Consider the following 23,643-nt stretch of genomic DNA (forward strand, 5'->3'; position numbering starts at 1 on the left):
AATCTATATATATAATGTTGGGGATGAACAGGATAACTATGCTAAATTTCAAATGCTTATATAAATAGATTTTTCAAGTTGAAAAAGCTGATTCTGATTATCTGATATAATGCCCTGGCTTGCAAAGCCATAAAACTTAACCAGTATTCCCTTATCATGTATTATTGGTTGCATCTATATTTTACATCCAAAACTAAGTTAAAAGACCAAATCACTGATCTTTCAGAGTTTAAAACTCAGACTCCCAGGCCTTAGGTTGGTTGTTCACATGACCTCTCTCCCTACCGACACTGAGACTAGAGGTGAATTCAGTGTTTTACTTGAATAGTCTGCTATATGAAAAATGAAAATTCAGGTTAACTGAAGGTATGTATGGAAACTGTATGGAGACTTCAGGTGGAAAATACCTTTCAAAATTTGTAGCAGCCACAGCAGTGTGGTTTGACATTTTGAAAATAAAATACTATAATTTTTTACTAGTTTCAAAATTTAACTAAGTTTGGCTTATAAGGAAAATGCTTTTATATAAGAATAAACAAAAAATTGATTTTGGACTGATTATTTCCATATTTATATTTTTTTGTTCAGCTGACCAAAAATATCAAACTTTTGATAAAGACTAATTATAATATAGTCTTGAAATATTTGATCATATCTATGTATTTTTCTACAGCCCTCTGTCTTATTGCATATGCAGGAAATAAAATGCTCAGTTAATGAGCAGCTCTTCAATGTTTCGTTTTATTCTCATTGTTCAATGTGTGGCTTCAGGCTTTATTTATTGCAAATTATTCAAATTCTGCTTTGAGGTCAGAAAACCCATTTCCTCTTGTTTTGTTTTGTTTTGTTTTGTTTTTTTTCCTGTGGTGCTCTTTACTACCCTATCAAAATGCTCGGCAAACATGAATTGATATACTTAACTCGCATGAGATATGGGGTATTATTAGGACTATACAGAGCTGGAGTTATGCATGAAGAGATTAGTGTCAAAGCATTTGCTAATATGAGGTGTTCAGTCTGATGTCTCAGACTGCAGCTTATTCAGCCTCTTCTGTGAAGAACTTCACGTACTGAGACAGAGATCCCGTTGGCTTCAATTGCCATTCTGAGCGTTCAGCAGTCCCAGAAATCAGCTCTCAGTTTAGACAGTGCTACCTGCTTTTGTAAAAAACATCGCCTGAAATGACTTGGCTTCAAATTAACTGAGTCTGAATCTGAGGCAGAACTGGATGATACCAGCAGAATTCAAAGTAACAGTAGGACCTTTACCTCCTTATAGTTCCATACCTTATTTGCAACATTCTTCCTGAAGTCTGTTAAAAATGAAGTTGAGGCCCCTAAAAATATTGGTCTTCTCTACTACTTGACCACCATTCATCCTTGGATGCCAAGGTTCCTACTGAAAAAACACTTTGAAAAGAAGACTGCATATTTAGATACAAAGTAAATCAAGATTGATTTTTCCTATTATACTGTAGTATGTCCTTAGTGTCAACTGTTTTTTGCATATTTTAATGTAAATAGTGATCTAACAAAAGCTTGAATTTGGAAGGCTTATCATGAGGACGGCTACAAGCAGATTCTTGCCATACTTCAAATCTCTGTTTTCAAGTAGTAGGGTTAGAGACATTTTCGCCTCCTTTTCAAAGGAAAGGCCTCACACAACCAAGCAATACCTATCGTTATCCTTGTTCTTAGGAAGGGCTGAAATGGTTGGACTGGAATAAATACAATTGGAAAAGCCAACCAACCATCCCAGTGAACAGAACTTGAAATGAGGAAGATGTCTAAAAATCAAACCAAGTGGTGAAAGTTTGGAGAAGCTTTAAATGTGTTCAAATCGGAAGTGTTGGGCAGGCAGGCTGATGAGTGGGGCTCGCCGCCTCACCTATTATGAACATGTGCATTGGCTGTAGTGTCCTAATCGTGCTATATAGGTTTTGTTCATTGTCTGTCATGTTATTTTTCTAACACCTGAAGAACTCAATCAGCCAGTTAATCATATTCAGTCATCCAGAACCTAAACAGTGGAACCGTACTTGGTATTTTCACTTCATCATGCTGATGGATTATGACATGTGGTATATGTATGCTCTAAATGTGAACATCTCAGGAAATTATTGGTAGCTCGAGAGGCAGGATAGTGTGAGGGAGGGTTATTTAACCACTGAGCAGTAGTACGACAAGTAGCACAGTGTCTTATTAAGTTTGTATCTGCAAACTTCCATCTACTGTACAAATTCTCCATGATTCCTTTCTCCTTGATGTGGTGTGATTAATCTTTTCTTGTATTGTATGTTGAACACCTGTGGATTAATATTCTTGCAAAGTTTTTGCTCGATTGGCAGATTCTGAATTCTGCCATCTATGCCATTTAGGTTTATGAGGAATGTTCTAATATAGTGCTTATGAAAAAACACATAGTCCATCCTGCTCTCCTTAAGGTGCTGTAGTATAAACTAGCAATAGATTGAATTTTTATTTCCATTCCATTTATTGTCCAGAAATTAAGCAACTTTCTTATTTCAATTTGAACTGTGCTGTGCTTGGTCTCAATATAAAGATATATCTTTCAAAAAAGTTGAGCAATATTTGTCATCTGTTCTATGATTTTAAATAGCAAACCAACAGACTAAAGCTATTTGGCTTAATCTTGTTTAAAATGTTATAAAAACATAACTCAGAAATAATGGAACCACTTTTATTCAAACTTGACTTCTTCCACAGATTTAATGAGTCTGGAAAACAAATTGTCTGAAAAACGTGCTGCTGTAACTCATTGCATGAAGGCTTTTATAAGAAATTACACTGTGTTTTCTGATACATATTGTCTTGTTTGACAACTAATTTATAATATAAAGATACATCAATTTTTAAAGGAATGAGGATAAGGTTCTACTATGCATTCCTTTACTTAAAAATGAGAGATTTCTCAATCCTAGCATTACATTAGTCTTGTGGCTTTTTCCCCTGAGGTACAATATATTTTGTGTGCATTTCTTTAATAAATGTGCGTATAAACAAGATCATTTTGCCTTCTCCACTGCAACTTCTCTGCTAGAAAAATATAAAAATATATTAAAATAACAAGGAGGATTTTGGCCTGCAGCATTTTATGAATTCTAGGTGACAAGGCAGAAAGACTATAAAAATCGAGGGAGAGTCTTATAAATAAAAATGTACGGAGTTTGGCTTTCCATTACAACATTTCATCTCATTAAATCAGAGGATTTGCACCTTTGTAATCAAAAGCAAAATGAAATCCAGTGTTATAGATGATACATTTTGCTGTATTCATAGGTCCCTACTCAAGAGAAGGTTTCTACAGATAAGCGAGCTTCTGAAGTTTATCCATCTATTTTTAACTTCATATTTCTCTACTACTCATCCCTCTGTGTGACTGACAATGCCATCATATTCCTTTTTTTAATAAAATTTAAGTTCATAACATTATAGGGCAGGCAGGATATACTCCTTTGTTTCAAGCAAGTCACTGAATATGTGCCATTGCATTTAATTTATATAGCATTTCACATATTATTAACAGGTAATCATTTCCATTCTACAGATGGGTAAATTGAAACTCAAGACAATTTGCTTGATTTTCCCTAAGATGGTACAGAACTTGGTGACAGATAGGAGAACAGAAACAGAGAACTGTGATTCTCACTCTTGAACTAAAGCTTGGTCCACAAATAGAATAACTAATATTAGATATGGAAAAAGATTATCATGTGGGGAATTGTGTAAAAGAATAGTCCCTTATAAGGAATATACAAAATTAATCTTATGTCTATGTCTTTCTTGATCGTCCTGTCCTTGGCTACCTGATTCTTCGATGTACACAAACACACAGTTTTTTTCTCTCTGTCACCTGAATGGACAGATGGATGGACGGATGGATGGATTGCATGAATATTACAAACCTGCTGACCCATCTGAAAAAGATAAACAGTTCTTCTGCATATTTTTTATACACCCTATCCAGTAAATGTTGCATATCCAGGCCTATGACCTGCACCATGACCTGCCTGTGGAAGGATTTGTATTCCTTAGGAGCCATAAAGGCAGTCAGAGCAAATATACATCTGTAGGTGCAACCGATAGAGCCCAATAAATTCCTCTTGCAGTGCCTCCTTTGCAAAGCAAATGTCTCTCCTTCGCAGCTGGCAGGGGAATCTCAAGAACAAATCTTCTCATTGGTCTCCCCAGAGCTAAAGGACAAGCCAACATAGGGCAAGCAGGAGTTCTTTGGTTGCAGCACTCAAGAGTTTGTAGCTTTTTGAATTGAGACTGTAGCAAAGTTTGGATTTTTTTGGTCTTCAGTTCTGCTGCCTAATCCTCATCAAAGAAATTTGTGTCCTATCTGGCTCCTATCAAAGCTATGAACATGCTGAACCTTCTGCAAAAGTCCTAACACGAGTCATGCTCTTCATTGATTATTAGAAGTCACTTGTGCAAACCGAGCATAAGGTGACTATCATCCCGGTAGACAAATTTTACACATGATTTCAACAGGCTCCTTTAACAAAACAGGTGTGCAGAAGGTAAGTAGACCTGAAGTCAGTAAAATGCATTGAATGCTTACTGGCTAAAAATTAAAACTGTCTGCTGTTTGTGTACCAGGCAGACTACTAAAAGGTATAAAGAAGAGGAATGGAAATAAAAATAGAATACAATTATCTTTTTTTTTTTTTACATCATGTAACTTTTTTATCCTTATAGCTTAATCTTTGGGGAGTGAAAGAAAAATCACTGTACATTTAAGCAACATTTTGAGACCATTTTCCCACTCTGTCAGGGTCCAAACACTCTTTTGCTGTAAAAAATTATAGCACTTGTATGATTTGTTCTTTTAAATACTGTAATTAAGAACCTTATTTGCATGGCAGGCAAAGCTGGCGACTTTCATGTACTCAGCGTGGTGAAAATGTCAAGTTTCATGGCTTGTGACAGATTAATAGAAAAATTATTTTAAAACTCCGCAAATTATTCATAGATATTGAGTAATCATCAGAAGTTGCATTTTGTGAAGAATAAAAATAGGACAAATTGAGAGTAGCATCAATCTCTAAATTGAGCGTTGTCCGTTTTTTAAATCATTTAAATTGTAGGCTTAGCAAAATAATCTTCACCTGAGATGAAGTGAGTTGTAAAACCTTTAAGATACTCTTTCATCGTCTTTTGCATTGTAAATAGTATCAGTGTACTTAGCACAATTTTGTTGCATATAGATGAAATGTTTAATATAAAATTAATGATTAATGTAAAATAATTAAAAGTACATCACTTAATATTGGTTGGTATCAGAGACCCACCAAACATGACTGCTGTTGTTGGAAGGCATCCCTTTCTGGACCAGTCATCCCTTTTCTGTGACTTTACTCTTGAAATTATTCTAATGACAGTAGTGTGTCAGTCAGAACATACTTCATTGGTTGGATACCTTGTACTGCCCTCTTCTCTCCCCTTGAAACGATGCTCCATGAAGTTGCTCCACAGCACTGATCATTTCAGGGGGAGAGAAGGCAGTACAAGGTGTCCAAATAATTTTCTGATTTATGGAGGCTGTAGATGTAGCTTGCAGGGGTAAGTCTGAGCTGCAACCATCAAATCCAGACCTGAATTTCGTTTCCATGTAGTTACATTTGCAAGATGTGGTTGCCCTGAAACTCAGTCTAATCTTTGTGGTCTGTTACACCTCACCCAGCCGCATGGTTTGAACCATTCTAATGAAATGCAAGTGGTGATAGAAAATCAACCACTAACTGGTGAGCACTGCAATTAATGTGTTTCCCTTCACAGGGGCTTTGCTTTTTCATCTTTAACACTTGGTCATTGTCAGACATAAGGTGTGATGTTAGTACAACAAATCTTTAACTTTCTCTTTGCATGCTAGCTATATGTTTAGTACAGGAGCACATTTCTGTAGACAATGTTGCAAACAGTTCATGCTTAGTGTCTATAAAGGATAAAAATATGAATAGATAATGTATTTTCAGCTGTATTGCAGCATGTTGTGGAACACTGTCATTCTGTGGTTTAAGGAGCATATTAAGTGTTTCAGGAGAAGGGTTCAAGAAGCTCAATTTGCTAAAACAAAAAAAAGTTTTAATTGGTCACTGGCTGTAAGTACATATATGTCAATAGAAATGTGAGACTACATACAGCTGTACATTGACATTTGTTCAGTTCAGGTGCAAAATGAAGCAAATCTTTGAACAGTAAAGATATTAAAGAGTGAAAGATAAGTGCCTTTTTAGTATTAAGTCTGGGTGATGATCAATATTCTCTGCTCAGCAGTTCAGGGATGTTATCTTGTAGGTCAACGCAATACATCCTTCACAGATTTCCTGAATCTTTGAAGTTTAGTCGGGTACCTGCTTATGTAATATAAGTAGAGCATGATGCAATGCTTCACAAAATAAATTTTGGTCAACTTTTCTGGTCAAAAGTGTCGGTGAAACCTGAATCCAGTTGTCAATGGATTTACAGCTGGTCTGAGTAACAGAAGGAGAACAAAATAGCCAGTATATCATTAATCCATTTATGCATTATACGACAGTGACCAGCTGCAATCTTGTGCCTTTGCTTTGCTCTGTAAATCATGTCATATAAACATGCTGTATTACAAAAATGCCTCTTTTAATCACGTGCTTTTTCCCATTAATTTCATTTGACATAAGTATGTTTATATTCCTATATATAAAATATATAACACATTTTTAGCGGTATAAACATTTTAATTTTTCCAAAATTGGGAAGGTGAAAAGGAGGCTTCAGTGCAATATAAACGATGGACATAAGCTTCAAATTCCTAAACACAGTAGGCACAGAAATGTGTACACATTGCAAGTCATTAGTTCAAGCCCACCAAACATTTCCTGAGACAATTACCTTCACTGCTATAAAATTTACTTTGCACAATCCTCTGGAGCGTTACTAATTGCTTTTCTTAACCTCCAGAGATTAAAGGATTTTGAAATGAACATAGAGACAAGTAGTGACTCTAATTTCAAATCTAAGCTTTATTAAGGCAAGCTCTATTTTACGAAATAGGGTCATTAAGGAAATCTTTAATGATGGAAATATCCAATCCTAATCTCCTCATCTTTCTCCAGTCTTGAGAAATTGCACCCTGCCTGTATTGTTTTAAAAATGTGGTGCAACCTCAACTCATTTCCATCTGGCATCAGCTCTATGTCTCATCTTCAAGAATACATGTAACCATGTTGGCACTTGTTTCGCAAATCGTTTTCCACTAGGGGGTATGATAGACTGTGACTGTATTTCACAGTAAACCTTACGTATGATATTGTAATATTAAAGTATACACACATGAGGGAGAAGAATAGGCATGCAAAGGTTGGTACATAATTTATGTAGATTTAAATCCTGTCGTTCATAAATATAATTGTAACCTACGGTTTGAAAGTGATATGGACCTTGCTGTATTGGTCACTCTCCAGCTCTGTTTATTCAGATCATTCATTTGTTGACAGGCAAAATATAATAAGAATGTTGTTAGTCAGTAAAACAATTAATGAAAGGAAATACTTTTATTTTACACAATGACTATTGTTTGTTTCTGTGCATGTTGTGCACCCTCCCACCTTCAGATGGGAAATATAAACCCAAGGGGAGGGGATATTATTAAATCAGCAATCAACCTTCAAGTCATTTTGGTATAAACACTGTAATTATTTCATCTCTAGTAAACAGAACATAAGACAACAGCACATAAGGGTGACAATTTGCAATATGCTTTGAATGTCTTTGTTAAAAAAAACCCTATTATGGCTGAAGGCAACATTGTTGAAATTCAAAAAAAAAAAAAGCAGAAGTTGTGACAGCCAACAGAGGGGGTAATTAGTCAGTGAATTTCAAGTAATAAATTTAGCAGGTCATTCCAACAGACATTACATTTTGCATGGGGAGAAGTCACTGTTTATTAGCCTTGAAGCTAGACCTGCTTACCTTTATTCAAAAAAAAATCATAACAAAGTATTAGAAAAAAATTATGTGTGATTATAATAGTATGGTCCACACGCCTTCTAAAACTCACAATCTTATTTAGGTGGGTGTAAGTTCACTTATGTCAGAAGAGTCAGCTACAAATTTACATAGGTGTAAACGTAGTCACATACATCTTGGGGGAAAAATAGACAAAAAGTCTGATATAAAATATTGTGTTTCTAGAATAAAAGTGCTACTACCTACCATGCTTAATCTGGGTTGCAGCAGATGCGTGTCTTAGATGTAGTTTACGTTTCAGCCTGGGCATTGTGGTTTACATTTCCGATTGCTTTCACCTAGGCAGCTGGCTGCGTGCTGGCGTGATGCAACCTGCCAGCCGGGAGGGACAGCTCTGCTAACCGGCAGCACCCTCCTGCATCTCTGGGAATGGTTTGGTTGCAATTCATCAGGTCATAAACAATCGTGTGCACTTCAGTGAGCCTCCCTACTTAGAGTGTTGTAAAGAGAATTAATATTACCTAGGCTTCAGAGGGTTTGACAGCCACACGAAAAATCTGTTGCATCTATGTGATTTGAAGTTCCTGGTTAGGAAGTATCAGGGGTGCGTTTTATACATCGTAGAACCTTTTCTCAGGCTGGTTGCCCTCTTGTTAAAAAGTCTTTTAAAAATATTTTGCAGTCAAATAATTATTGGTTTTGTTTAAATGTTCTCGTCCAACACACAATGAACAGCAAGGAATTCCCCAAAGGGTATCTATTGTTATTGAAATGTTTATTTATAGAGTAATTTTGCCAGAAGACCCCCATGAGAAAAAATCTCATTTTATGAGCTCCTGAAGCAGTCAGTTCCCAAAACATCGAGCAGAAATGCAATTTTGACCAAGTAATCTCAAGGTCTTTTGTTTGCTTTTAAATAATCAGCAGCATACCAATGTGCAAAAAGTTGTGATGAGAGCTGCTTTATTTTCTGTATTTTGTAAATATTCCTAGTGAAGCTGTGCTTATGTGGTGCTCAGGTGATTCCTTACGTTCAAACATTCAGTTGCTACAGTAGACAAAAACAATATCCCACATAGCAATATATGAGTGGGTATTTTAAATGATTCTGAGATTTCTTCTTTCCTGCAAAAGAGTCGTGTTAACCCAATATTTGCATAAGGATTTTTTTTCCCACCCTGTTTTTTGCTCTTTATTTCCCTACATTTTCTCATCAGTGGTGAGGAGAAATGACAGTGCTAGTGGCAACAGGTACGTGGACAAGACTCGGATCCTGCCGTGTTCCTGGATTATCCAGGTGGAGTCACTAGAGAATAGTGTGACGGTCCCTGCCAGGCTTCACTCCTCTGAAATCCCTGCCTCCCACTGCCTGGGCTGGATCACGGAAATGATCCAGTTTTAATCTGTATGATTTTAATGATATCATGAAGTGTGTAGCTGCAGTGAGTGGGGCAGGAGGACAGCTGAGGGGGGAATGAGCTCTGGGACAGAGACAGAAGCAAAAAACTCAGGGAAGGGAAGGAGGTTTATCAGTCTTTACTGTTAAACCTGAAGTAACTACACTGTGCCTGAAAGTTTGCTTTGGTTCCAGGTTCTCAGCTATAATGGACTATGCAGTGTAGATTTGGGGGGAATATCTAAAGTTATTTTTTTTTCACCTTATCTTTGTTATGGGACAGCTACACACTGGGCTGGTACTTGCTTTTCTTTAAAGCAGACTGCTAATTGCACTGTAAATGTCTGAGCAGCCGGAGAGGAATCATTTCTCTTAGGCTGGCAATGCAGAAAGAAGGACAGTACAAGATTAGTTATATTCAGTGTATGGTATTATGAAAGTCCCAGGTGCCTTTTACTGTTGATTATCTCAGTGTTAGTGACAGAATTGGGGAATGGCATGAATTTTTGTAAAGCATTTGAATAAAATATACTTTGCAATTGTTGAGTATTATAGCCTAAAATATTATTTAAATGATGCTGATAAATGCTTTATAATTACCTAACATTATTAAAATACATTTCTTGTACATTAATGACTTGGTATCTGGAGTATCCTTTAGCAGTAAAGTCTGTTTTCTTGTTCTCCCCACCCCCGAAGAGTATTTAGGGAAAATTATTGATTAATGACAGTTCCTACTAACTCCAGAATAAAATGTGCACGGTGCATGCTTTGCTAGTAAAAGATTGAAAGGATACTTCTTAGTCTTACTCTGACTCCCTTTGTGACCTCGAAGCAAAGTCTTATGGTTAGTAACAGTTTTTTTCTTCCTGAAATGGTATTTTTCTTCCTAGGTATTTCTGTCTAGGATATATGTGATACAATTAAGCACACTTCATTAAGTGCTCTCCATAATATGAATGCAAAATATTAGCATGCTAGTAAAAGAATAATTTAATACTTCATTTCAAGCCCTGCAACAAAAATATTTTTCAAGTTACTTCTTTTAAGTAGCAATTTTTCAAACTTCGTTCTCTCATACGCCACAGCTATAGGAGGTCAAAGCATGTTACGTGTATGGTTCCAGCCAATGTACTCCACCATTTAAGCAGGGTTCTTATTCATAGCCTAAATGTAATTCTTCTCACTGGTTGTATAAATAATAAAAACTTAGGAACTCACATACTACATAGCATGTAAGTTAAAGTTTATAATAGTGCCAATTTTCATCTTTGTTGAGCCCTTGCACTCTTCTCCTCTGTAAATTATTACATTATCGTTTCTACAACCTCCTGTTACCTGGAAATTTTAATCAAAAATACATTTACTATAATTGTGTGTACACATTTTTCTTATGTTTTTCATATATATGTACTGTAGTGTAGTTTTAAAGATATCAGAACTGAAATTCCTTTATTCTTTTCATCAGATGAGGATGTAAGTTGGATATTATTGGGATAGGTGGAGAATGGATGCATATATTGCATATACGGATTTGTTTTTCTTTAAAAATGCACAATGAAAAATTTTTATCAAACTCTGAATACTTTACTCTGCCGTTCTTCATCTGGATAATCAGTACCTTCCTCTGTAAATGCTTAATAGATTTTAATGCTATAAACGACCATCAGACTACACCCAAAAAGGTCACCACAGAGTCAGTAATCTCCCTGCATAAGTTATTCAAAGAGGTGATTACCTCTGTTATTAAAAGATAAATATTTTGTGGTATCTTTCTGGTCAAAATTAGCCACTGGATCAAATATGTCCAAAATCTTTTCTCCACACGTGTTCTTGCAGAATATGATCATAGAATCATAGAATGGTTTGGGTTGGAAGGGACCTTAAAGATCATCTAGTTCCAACCCCCCTGCCATGGGCAGGGACATCTTTCCACTAGACCAGGTTGCTCCAAGCCTCATCCAAGCTGGCCTTGAACACTGCCAGGGAGGGGGCAGCCACAGCTTCTCTGGGGAACCTGTGCCAGTGTCTCACCAGCCTCACAGGAAAGAATTTCTTCCTAATATCTAATCTAAACCCACACTCTTTCAGTTTAAAACTGTTACCCCTCGTCCTGTCACTACATGCCTTTGTAAAAAGTCCCTCTCCAGCTTTCCTGTAGGCCCCCTTCAGGAAATGAAAGGCTGCTATAATCAATAAATATTGTTTGCTATAATCAATAAATATTCTCAGTTTCTTTATTGTCCCTATGACTTACAGTCATGAGAACAGGACTAAACTTTTATTGAAGTTAGGCATATAAAATTTGAAACTACATGTAATTTTCTTTGGATACTGATTTTCAGTGATGGTTTATGTTGTACTTGGGAGAATGACAATTTCAGTGCCTCCATTTTGCCATTTTCATAATAGGAATAGTATTTACAGGAGTATTCTGAAGTTTAGTTAATGTCGTTGAAATTCTTTCAGACAGGCACAGATACACACAAGAAACCACAAGAGGTATAAAAATGTATGCAAATGTAGCTAATGAAGCAAAAGGAAGAGGGCTAAATGGTGTCTTAATAGTTTCTCCTTAAAAACCTATTTTGATAAGCAATATTATGCCATGTCTCTTGATTATAAATCCTACGTTTTTTAATAATCTCTTCCAGTGTGCTGGGACCAGCTGTGACCTTCAGAGTGCACTCAAACCTCCAAAACATTTCAGCTGCAGATGTTGCCAAAGCAGCAGGTAAGAGTTCTTGTCCTCCACTCCCAAACTGTGGCCTCCCAAGTGTAGCACTACAAACAGCACAGACACATCCCATTCTCCCAGAAAGAATGACATTTAAAGAGGGAGACAGTCAAGAGGTGAGTGGCACACATGGGAAATGGAAGTGTGACACCTCTGAGTCAATTAAAACTGCCTCAGACTTCCTTGTTTGTTGAGGAAATGGATTCAATAGAGACTTACAGTCAAGACCTAACATGGTGAAATGTGCTTCAGTGTTGTCATGTACTCATAAAAAACAAATTGGTTATTTGTAAATGGGGTTGTAATACCTTTGCTTTTCCGATACGTTTTTGGGGAACAAAGATGTTGTTACATGTTAGCCTCAATTTCTGGTTCAAAAAATGGTAGAAATATACCTTTGTTGGTGTGCTGTTAAGGCAATTTCAATGACAAGTTAATCTTGGGAATAAATATTGTATTTCTGGAGCTAAGCTGCTTCTGAATAAGCACCACTGTTCCAAGGACTCCTGTTGGCTTCTTGTCAACTTGGCTACTAACTGTAGTATGGAATTGTTGACTGCAAGAAATCATTTCTGCAAAGTAACTGAATTGATAACTGATTTGCTTCCACATTATCCAATTGATAGGTTTTAAAAATTATGAATGAACAAGCTGTAATTTTGCTTGAAAATAGAAACAAAAGTTCATTTAGATAAACGCTGAGAGACCAAAACTGTCCATTAACTTCTCCTTTTGCTTCACGATGGATGAATTTAGCTATAGAAGGAACTGGCGTAGTTCCCGTGCCAGAAACTTTCTTTGCAGGACCCATTGGAGGATTTGTCTCCAAGTGTCTGTAAAAGAGATTATGAAAAACAGTCAAATGAACATTTATTAGTCACCAACACCATATTGTATCCACTCTGAGTTTTAAGGAGCTTAAGAACAAAAAAGGTTAAGCACTATTAGTGATGTGAAACCTTTAACTTTAAGCTTTCTTGTTGACTGGTGATTAGAGAGTAGCAAATAGGATACCATTTTTCTTAAAAGGATTTAACATACCAAAAAGCCAGAGTCAAAATTAGGAAATTACAATAAAGTAATTATTGAATTATGGGACACCTGAATGTGTAGCGCAGAGAGAGTCCAGCGCAGAGCCACGAAGATGATTAAGGGGGTGGAACATCTCCCTTATGAGGAGAGGCTGAGGGAGCTGGGTCTCTTTAGCTTAGAGAAGAGGAGACTGAGGGGTGACCTCATTAATGTTTATAAATATGTAAAGGGCAAGTGTCATGAGGATGGAGCCAGGCTCTTCTCAGTGACATCCCTTGACAGGACAAGGGGCAATGGGTGCAAGTTGGAACACAGGAGGTTCCACATAAATATGAGGAAAAACTTCTTTACGGTGAGGGTGACCGACCACTGGAACAGGCTGCCCAGAGAGGTTGTGGAGTCTCCTTCTCTGGAGACATTCAAAACCCGCCTGGACGCGTTCCTGTGTGATATGGTCTAGGCAATCCTGCTCCGGCAGGGGGATTGGACTAGATGATCTTTTGAGGTCCCTTCCAATCCCTAACATTCTGTGATTCTGTGATTCTGTATGATTTACCTTGGAAAAATTAATATGATTTTATAGCAATGCCTTGCCTTGTAAACCTGTTGAATCTCTCTGAAGGGATCAACAAACATGATGCAGCTGGTAGAGCCTGCCTGGGTTGCCAAAGACTTTTGACAAGGTCTTTCACTAGAAGTTTCTAAGGAAACTAATTGTTTCTTAACATGTGGAATATGGAACACAAAAATGGTGGATCAGTAATTGGTTAAGAGGCAAGAAACAGAGATTAGGAATAAATTATTAGTTTTCTCGAAGGCTAAAGACAGCAGAAAATTGCAACAATCTCTATTGGGACTATGGCATTCAACATACTTACAAATGAGCTGGAAAAGAAGGTGAGTGGTGTGATGAGAAAGCCTGTTGATAGTACTGAATTATTCACAGTATTAGAGGTGAAAGTTGGTCTTAGAAATATATAAAAAACCTTACCAAACTGAGTGACTGGACTCAAAATGGCAGATGAAATTCATTATAAAATATGTGTAAAAAAGTGCATATGGAGGAAAAAAAATAGCTTTACATGTGAAGTTATAGGTCTAAATAGACCATTACTGGTCTGGAGTAAGAACTTAGTGTAATAATAGGTAATTTAATGAAAATAACAATTCAGTCTCCATTATCATTTGAACAAGGAAAGGGTTTTTAAGAATTATTTGAAAAGGAATAGAAAACAGAACAACATAATTTGTTCCTGCATAAATCTATTCTTTTCCTGTATTTAAATACAACATACAGTTCTGCTTATTATAGCTCAGAGAGGTTGGAAACTCTGTTTGAAATGGAAAGATTTAGAGAAAGGCAGAAGGCATGACTGCAAGTATGGAATATCTTCCATATAACAAATGGTGAAATAAGGCAGGAATCTTTATTTTGAAAAAAAAAAAAGGTGAGTACAGTATGAGAAAAGTCTGTCAAGTCCAGAGTGGCACAGTGAATGTGGATGGGATTGTGCAGTGACTCTAACAATGCAAGAGCAGATGAAACTGGCAGAAGGCAGGATGAAAATAAATCAGAATTCAGTTTGTACCTGTGCCTGTCATGGATAATGAAGCTTACACGTGTTCTAAATATACAAGTTCATGGAACAGACTTCTGCTGAAATTTAGCAAGTCCATAGAAACCTTGTCAAGTTCAGGAAGTTACTGATGTGCCTTGGCCTGCTCCTAGCAAGTTTCCCTGAAATGTATAAATGCTGTGACTAGTTTATTTCAGCAACACTAAAAAGTAACATTAGTTTTTTTTCTTACCACTGGGATCAAAGTAGTTGGTTTTGACTTCCTTAACTTAAATATTGCTGACAAAGTAGGGAGGTTCTGGAGACAAAAATGTCACCCCAGAGAAGTTCTGCAGATTCACCAGCTTAAATTAGTATTTCATATTGTAATCTTATCTACCCTATCTATTCATATCCCAGGCATTTCCTAACTTCTGTTTGTTTAGTACATTAAAATTTTCAGGTTTTGATGACTGCAGAAAGGTTTGTAGGAGTCTTACATCAGCTCCTCTCGGCATGTCACCATGGCATACTGTTATAACTAAGCCTTGTGTTTGCCTTTTACAAAAAAAACTGCTCATAATTCTATCCAGCCATCAAACATTGTAAATTTAAAACATATCATATTTTTCTTTTCTAAATAATAAATAAGGTTGCAGTAGCTTGTCAATGCACTCGCTAATCAGTTCATTTCTTTTAAGCAAACTTCTTACTTGCAGATCTCTAAAGTAAAAAATAAATTCAGTTGTAAGATCAACAGCAGTATATACTTAACATAAGAAGTTTTTCAGGCTTTAGTTGTAATTAGAAATTCTAAAAGTCAACAGTGTCTTGAAGAAAAGCATTCCTAAAACTTAATTTACCAAAGGAAACCAAAGCAGAATAAATCAATGCATGCTTCCAGGATAGACACAGGTAAATGTGTTACTCCATGGTGTACTGCTACTAGGTAACTTGACATCCATCCAGGAACTCTGAAAGCAGATCTTGTTTACAGAAAATGAATAGACCAAACTGACAGAAGAATTTCACTGTCCATCACATCCTTAAAAATGAAAACAGGTTAGAAACTGAGGTAATCAGATGCCATAGTAATTATGGATATGTAAATTATCCAGATTTGCAAAAGGAATCTATTTCTGCAGCTGTTATGTGCATGCACGTCTCACTGATATCCACAGGAACAGTTTATGTGCAGCAGTTTGATCTTATTATTCATGTCACATATTTTTGTATCCAGAATGGATAAACTTTCCTTGCATTATTTAGGTTTAACTATAGGGAACTATATTTAAAGTTTTCCTTCTTCCCCTGGGGAGTTTGACAAAAGTGCAGGTTAGAGAAGGCATGGGTCTCTTTAGCAACTATGCACACAGATGAATGACTTAGAATTCTATCTACTAAAAAGTAGAGATATGGAAGTATGATTAAAAAAATTGTTTCCTATGTTTTCTTGGAGTTTGAGATCTGTTCTTCTTGGTGTGCACGAGACCCAGCTTGAGGAGAGAGAAAGCTTCCTTCAGCCATGTTCTTGCTGATAAAGCTTGTTTTGTAGTAATCCACAGTTCCAATTCTGTGTAAATGTTTTGATTTTTTTTTTTTGCAGTTTCTAGGGCTACATAATTATATGGGAAAGCTGACAACAAAGTAATTTAAAATTGTGTGTAGCTTGCTTTCTCACATTAACAAAACCTTTATTTGCTCTTTGACTAGAGCAGAAGGACAGCCAGCATTTTGACTGTGTCGCATACTTTAACATTCATAATATAGAACATATTTTGCATCAAGTAGCTGTCCTCTGGCCTATTTCTGTTTAATAAGTCAGGCTCAATGGTGCAGTGTAATTTCACCTCAATATTTTGAAGAAAAAAACTTTCTCTAGACATAGATGACCTGCTCTAGAAGTAATTACACTTGGCACATGACATCATTTAGACAAATGAATGTGGATTTCATTTCTCTTCAGTTTAAAGGTTAGAAAAAATCTAGCAGAGAACAATTATCAGTAAGATAACTCTATATAAAATTGCAATATAGTCAGTATAGTAATGAGCAATGAGTTTGATTTCATACAGCTTTACAGGTACTCCAGAATCCCACTGTTTATACAAAGTAACAGTGATAATTAGAAAAGAGGAATCTTATGAAGTTCCCAAACATAGAATTTTAGCATCAGATGCCTGTAATGATCACAGATATACTGAGCACATGAAAAAGATATAGGAAAGAGTCTTATGCACAGACACTCAGCATTGCTGAAATGAAATAAGAACACTTGCTTATGTGTAGCAGCAGCCTTTCACTGGTTAGAATCATGCTTACCTTTTTTTGGTATTGTATTAAAATGCAACGATTTAGGTGTTGTAAAAAATGGGGACAGAAGAGCAAAAAGATGTACACGTAATGTAGGCATATTAGTGATAAGGAATGGGTAGCACAGCAAAAGGCAATGCATAACCAGATATTAGAGAATTAATAGGTCTTGGGTGCAGGTTCTTGTGTCTAAGATATATTGTGATATACACCACTATGGCAAGTCAGAAATCTTGATTTCATTTTTTAATGAAATTGGAAGGTATATTAGAATGTCAAGAAAATTTTTCAGGTTTTTTTTTAATTCCCCTAACTTTTAACTAAGCTATTATTTTGTTTTGTTTTGATTTTAGTTTTGGTTTTGTTTTTTCATTTTTGTTTGTTGGGATATTTTTACCTTTCTGTTGCCCTGCTGGTGAAACCTACATTTTCACAATGTGCATGGTTTGATAAGGACCATTAATCATGATTTAGAGAGCAGAGTGCTGAATCATACGACATTCTTGTCTAAAAATTATTTCTCTACCAGCTTTCTAATTCTGAAAAAAATGCACTGCAAAATTAATTCTGCTGAAAAAAAAACCACAAATGCAAAAATACTATATTATCATTAAAATTTAACTGTGTAACAAGCTAATTTGAATAAAGATACTGCCTCAAAAGTATTGAAATAGATAAAAAATGCATATAGAATTCCTTAGCAGTTTTAAACAGCTGCAAATGATTACATTTGTAAACTTATAGATTTTGAGATTTGACACGTACAAATTTTGGTCATGTCGCAGCTGTGATGAAATATCTATGGCAACAAATATTGCAATAGAACTTTTTGACATTGAAACCGAATATTTTTGCTAAAATTGGCAGCTCTAAACAGACGAAACATGATCCTTAGCTTTTAGCATTAAACAGTCCTTTTGAGATGAAAAGGGTGCTTCAAAACCCTTAGAGTTAACTTACCCTGTCTAGTGATTTAAGCTGATGGTGTCTTATTGGTTTGGAGTGGTCCAAGATGTCATAGTTTTAATCTTAATTAGTATGACTAAACGGCCAGTCATGTTAGTGATCCTGGATTCACTCGGTGAAGAACATATTTATGCCACTTTCTGCTTCTGATATGTTTCTCTTCTTAGGCAGGACTGAGCTGTATTTCTAGGCATCAAAACTTGCTCTTCTAAATATATAGGCTTAAGTATCTAAATCAGTGGTCTAATTTCAAAGGCTCTTAATTCCCATCACACCCTTCAAGCCTTTAATGACCTTGGATAGTTAGCAGGCTTCAAATACAGAATTTTCTGAAGAATGACCAAGAAATTTAAGTTTCAAAGACATGTCAAACAGTGAAGCACCCCACCTGCATTAGAAAAAAAATATTCCAGGTTCTTCTTCCACTTTGGAAATACTGGTGAGGAACCTGTCTTACACAGTCGCTGCAGAAATCTGTTTATTGCTCCAATTTCTTAACCACATTTGGCAGAATCGCAGTTTTGTCAGACATCGAATCTGGGCCTTGTTAAAAAGGGCTGAGACTCTGACATGAACATATTTTGATTTCCTTATGAATTCAGTGCTACAAATATTTATTATGAGTGTAATTTAAAAAACCCTAACTATGAAAGTACAAATGATCACTTAAAGCTATAATGCTTAGATGCAGTTTTTAGTTGTTTGCAGCAATTGTTTGTATTAGCCTTCAGTGTGATTGAAACATACATTTCAACTTTTAGCAAGATGTAAGTCTAAAATATTGCAGATGATATATATGACTATTCTCTTGTATTCGTTCTAGTCATGGAACTTTGATGGTCAAAGGGGGTTATCTTTCCAGTTCACTGAATAACAGAAATGCATATAATAAAAATCACATTTATTAAAAACCTCTATGAAGTTTGCACACCTCTTGATTTCATTGTCTGAAATTTGGCAAAATGAGGCACAGAAGGAAGATAATTTCCTCCACATTAGAGAATCAATTGATGAGGATCTGGTACACAACTTAAATTGACTGTTCATTTCTAGGAACTCTGCAGAGGCTCACTCTGCTCTCTAGCCAATGAGTATTGACCATACCAACATTGTTGACAGAAACATGGTAACTCTATATTATTATCCAGTATTAGCAACAAAAGTTTTCCAGGAGATTCTCAGGAGAACAGAAGTGAGAGAACTATCTTTAGATTTATCTTCATATAATATAACTCTGTATCATCTTATAATAAAGCTACATGTAGTAAGTGTATGTAAAGAATGCATGAATATATAGAAGGGAGACTAGGAGAAGGAACAACAGAACAATGAGGAATGAATCATCAACTGCAAGAATAAGATTATGCAAAGTTTTGTTTAGCTATCCGTGTATTTAGTTAAGAGCATATTTAGAGTAATTGATATTACTGACTCATGATCATTATGATCTCATGGAGGAATTTGAACAAAACCTGGGAAATATCATTTAATGTAGTGAGTTTGGAATACTGTGATTTTCCCTCTCTGGTTATTTCAGCTTGTGATCAAACACTGCCTGACCTTGGTTGCTTTTTAGACCATTGATGGTTAATTGTTAGAAGTTCTTTGCATAATATATTTCACTGAACTAAGTGTAATCTAGGAATTTATTATTCCTCATACTGCTGCTCCTGCTGACATAATGAAATTTGGCAATGTCCGTTGTGGTGTTTTGTTAATGGCAATATCCATCTTCTTTTTCATGGTAACCATCAGTGCAGGAGATATGAGTTCTAGGTCATCAGAGGCAGAAAACTTCAATTTCTGGACAAAAAGTATTCCTCTTCTCTTAAGAAGTCCTTGTTCTTTCTAAATGGCTATAACCAGCCTTGGTTGACTTGTTGATTTTTGGCATAGGCTTTGCATGTCTTGTGAGAAGTCTCAGAAAGATGAACTCTGTTGCTTCAGTCATAAGCATGGACATGCTGGCATGCTGTCTTGATTTCCTTTTTCTACCCCACAAATGTGAGCAATAATCGTTGTTTTGAAAGTATTCATTGGCCAGTCATTGTCAGATTCATAATTCAACTGTGATGAAGTGAACAGAAGATGGAAGTCTACAGCTGAATTCCTTCCCTCTATCTAGATTTTTGTAGATCATGCAATTAGATGCCTTTCTTTCTAAGATGGTAACAAAGAGTGTTTCTATGAATAATTTGAAGTTCACCTTTGAAGTGAACTGACAGCTTCTGTGTCAGAAACTTTGAACAACGTAGCCAGGAGGCTGTGAGGTCCATCTGATTTCACTTGCTGTTGCTCTGGTTTAAGGAGGATTACAATTCTTTGGTCTATAATGTGAAAGGTAAAAATTTGACAGCTCTTTTTCTGTTGCTAGCTCTCTTAAGACTTTTGGTGCAAATCCTGATTTCTTCTACTCAAGCCTCTTCAGTTCACATTGTCCTTTTTCACCTCTTGGCTCCTCTGTAGCAGATCCAATTCCCTTTCACCTACTGTATTGTCAAATCTGTCTGAACTATTTTCCTCAAATCCTTCCATTGCTGAATAAAGGATATCATTACATTTTTGAAGTATTATTCAGAATCTGAACTGTCTTCTGCACTACCAAATGTCTGATACAATGATTAATGAATTTTTGAGATGGCATTTCCTTCCCACCTTGTTCTTCCATTGAGAAATGGAATGAGTTTTAGCAATTGTGATGGGTGCTACCATTTGGTAAATGTGCTTCAATCCTGAAGAATAGCAAGTATCTTTGGTTATGACTCTTCTCCAGTGACTTCCTGCTAATTAAGATATTAATTGTTGTGATTAGTAAGGATGGATTTTTTTGTAGCATACACCTCTCTCCTCTCAGAATAACTGTGAGGTATCTAATTTTAGAAAGAAATCTTTTTGCTTTAAAACCAGTGTCTCTTGTAACAGAAAACTTCAGAACTTCCTTCTGTTCACCTTATAAAGTGATGTAATCTGTTCCAGCATAAACCCCTAAATCAAGCTAGTTAATCATTCTATAGAACTGGGGAGAAAAACAAGAGCTAAGCAGCATTATGTAGCCAATTTTCTTTAATTAAAGCAATGATGGTTCATGTCATTACATTCTGATGCCTCTTATTAAACACCGTTCATAGAAAACCATCAGGTTGGTATTAAACTAAGATAAAGATAAGCACACCATTGGTGTAGCATATACGTTAGTATTTTAGAATACAGTAGTTGATACCTGAACCAGACAGTTCTATCGAAGGGTCAATGGAAAGACCAGAACTGATGCTTAGAAATATATATGGCTGCAAAGATTGATTTGCAGCTACTCACGTGTTTCTGTTAGTTGCTTTTTCTGAAATCTATAGGCAGGCCTATGAAGACAGGTAAAAATAAGACCTCTATTAAAGTAATTTATGTCATGGTTTAAAGATTAATAGTGATTTTGAAGATGACTTTTTTAAAGAGCCCTCTGGTAGTATGGCTAAATGCATTGTAATAGCGAGGGTGGAATTCATCTAGCCCGGTTGCAGCTGTCTAAAGGTTAGGCATTTACTCAAAGCTAGTTGTCTAGATTGCCTCTACATTCAAAGAAAAAAGATGGATTGTATGAACTGACACTTATCATAGGTGGCTAAAGGTAGGTGAGAGAAACCCACCACTGATATCCAAAGATATGTATAGATATTGTTGATGATAGGACTGTCATGCATAAATAGTGCAGAAAAAAACAGGGAGATTGGTTGAAGTCAGGATTGTAAAATTTAGTGCAGTGAAAAACTTTCAGGATCTTCATGTAGTCCCTGCTTGGTAACACTAAAAAATATTTTTTCTGTTGCTAGGTCTCTTAAAATCTTCTAGCATAAATCCTGATTTCTTCTATTTAGGCCTCCTTCATTCACGTTGTCCTTTGGTAGCATATTCAAAGCTCTCTAAGAATTCAAAATTAATTTAAGGTCGAGTAAATTCACAAAGATTTAAAGTTTGATAAATATTACATGTGTATTATTAAACAACCTGTTCACACCTACAGCTACACAAGATGAAACTGTCATGTAGTTGAAGTGCAAAGTGGTTTTCTTTCAAGTCCAGGAAATCTCCCAATACATTTTTGACTGTGGAAGTGAAAAGTCTTTTTCCATATTAAACTTGCTATGTGTTTGCTTTCATAGATGTTTCAAACTGACCTGTACATTTCAAAAGCACTGTTTTCAGCTGATGTAAATCAACAAATAGCTGCACTGAAGTCCATAGCAGCTTCAGAATGTGTGCTTGAAGCAAAACAGTGTTATTTTTTGTATAGCAGCAGTACTGCTGGGTCCCACTGTGAACACGGTATCAAAAAGTCCCTGTACTAAAATATTTGAGAACTCAATTTCCTTTTCATTTAAAGCAAAGCAAGCAGAAACCCCCAAACCCAAGACAACCTGCTTAATGTTGTATGTCATCATATTATTTAGCAAAATTGCTGCTATTTAGCATTTTTATGATAAGCAACAGATTTTCCAGGAAAATGGAAATATATATGCAATATGGCATATACAACCATAATACTTACAATTCCAGACATCTTTCAATGTTACAGTCCTTCAATAAAGTTTTATATATTTTTGTGCAGTACACTTACAAGACTATCTCTGTTCACAGCAGATCCTAAGCATATTAAATCCAATTATTTAGGAATGCTACAGTAAGAAGAAATCTGGTAAGGCAGGTACATAAAAGGCAACATTTATGTAAAGAATAGGTTGAGAGCAGCGGCAGCAGCGACAGCAGCGGCAGCGGCGGCAGCGACTGAGGTGAGTGCGGGGCGAAGGCGATATTGGGCTGTACCGGGCGGTTTTCATACTCTGGGCTCCCCGAGCTTTCCCCCCCCGCCCCCAGACCTGGAAGTTCCCGGCAACGAATCAGGAGAGGAGGGGGTGTAGCACCACCCCCCGTTGATCGGGTGATAAAAAGCCTCCTGGACTAGTCCCTGCCCACAGGGTAGAGGGAGAGTCAGCAGTGACTGTGTGTGTCCCAGGGCAGGGGAGGCCGCAGCCGTTTGCAGCTCGTTGAGGAGGGCGCTGACTCCCTCCCAGTGCACAAGGTGAGGAAGGCACCAAGGAGCTGTGAACCAGGGGTGTCACCAACAGGTATTTCCCAGCTCAGTGAAAGAACAATGGTCTCCACCCATTGGAAGAAGACCAAAATGGATGTGGGAACCCCGACAGAGCTCCCACGGAAGGAGGCAATTGTGCAGGTCGCAGGCTGCAGGGAATGCTACAGCGTCTTTGTGGTGACAGGGGGCTGTGTGCGCTGTGAGCAGGTAGATGATCTGCTCGGCCGAGCGGCACAGCTGCAAAGCCAGGTTGAAAGGCTTCAAGCTGAAGTAGAAAGGCTTAGGAGCATTCAGGAGGCTGAAATGGAGATAGACTGGTGGAGCCAGGCTCTGCCTTCCCTGCAACAAAAATGGGAGCACCTGCCAGAGAGCTCCCAGGGTCGAGGGACCCCTGTACTCTGCCCCTCTCAGGTGGAAAACAATAACCTAGAGGAAAGGAGTGAGTGGAGCCAAGTTTATGGCCGTGGCAAAAGGCAAGTGCCCTCCTTGCCAACCTTACCTCCACAGGTGCCTCTGAGCAATAGATATGAAGCCCTAGTGGAATACAGCCGGTCCAATGGGGATGTGGTGGAGAGGCAACCTATAT

The 23,643-nt window shown here is 36.8% G+C and overlaps 1 protein-coding gene across 1 annotated transcript in view; it reads left to right on the forward strand.

Annotated features, from left to right (window-relative positions):
- The window catches only part of PTPRN2 (protein tyrosine phosphatase receptor type N2), a 698,861-nt gene that overhangs the window by 305,221 nt on the left and 369,997 nt on the right, over nt 1–23,643 (forward strand). Inside the window, exon 12 of the mRNA XM_068404529.1 lies at nt 12,025–12,104. Within this exon, the coding sequence (XP_068260630.1) occupies nt 12,025–12,104 (80 nt within the window). The remainder of the gene's footprint in view (nt 1–12,024; nt 12,105–23,643) is intronic.

This window comes from Nyctibius grandis, chromosome 7, assembly GCF_013368605.1.
Source record: "Nyctibius grandis isolate bNycGra1 chromosome 7, bNycGra1.pri, whole genome shotgun sequence".
Taxonomy (NCBI): domain Eukaryota; kingdom Metazoa; phylum Chordata; class Aves; order Nyctibiiformes; family Nyctibiidae; genus Nyctibius; species Nyctibius grandis.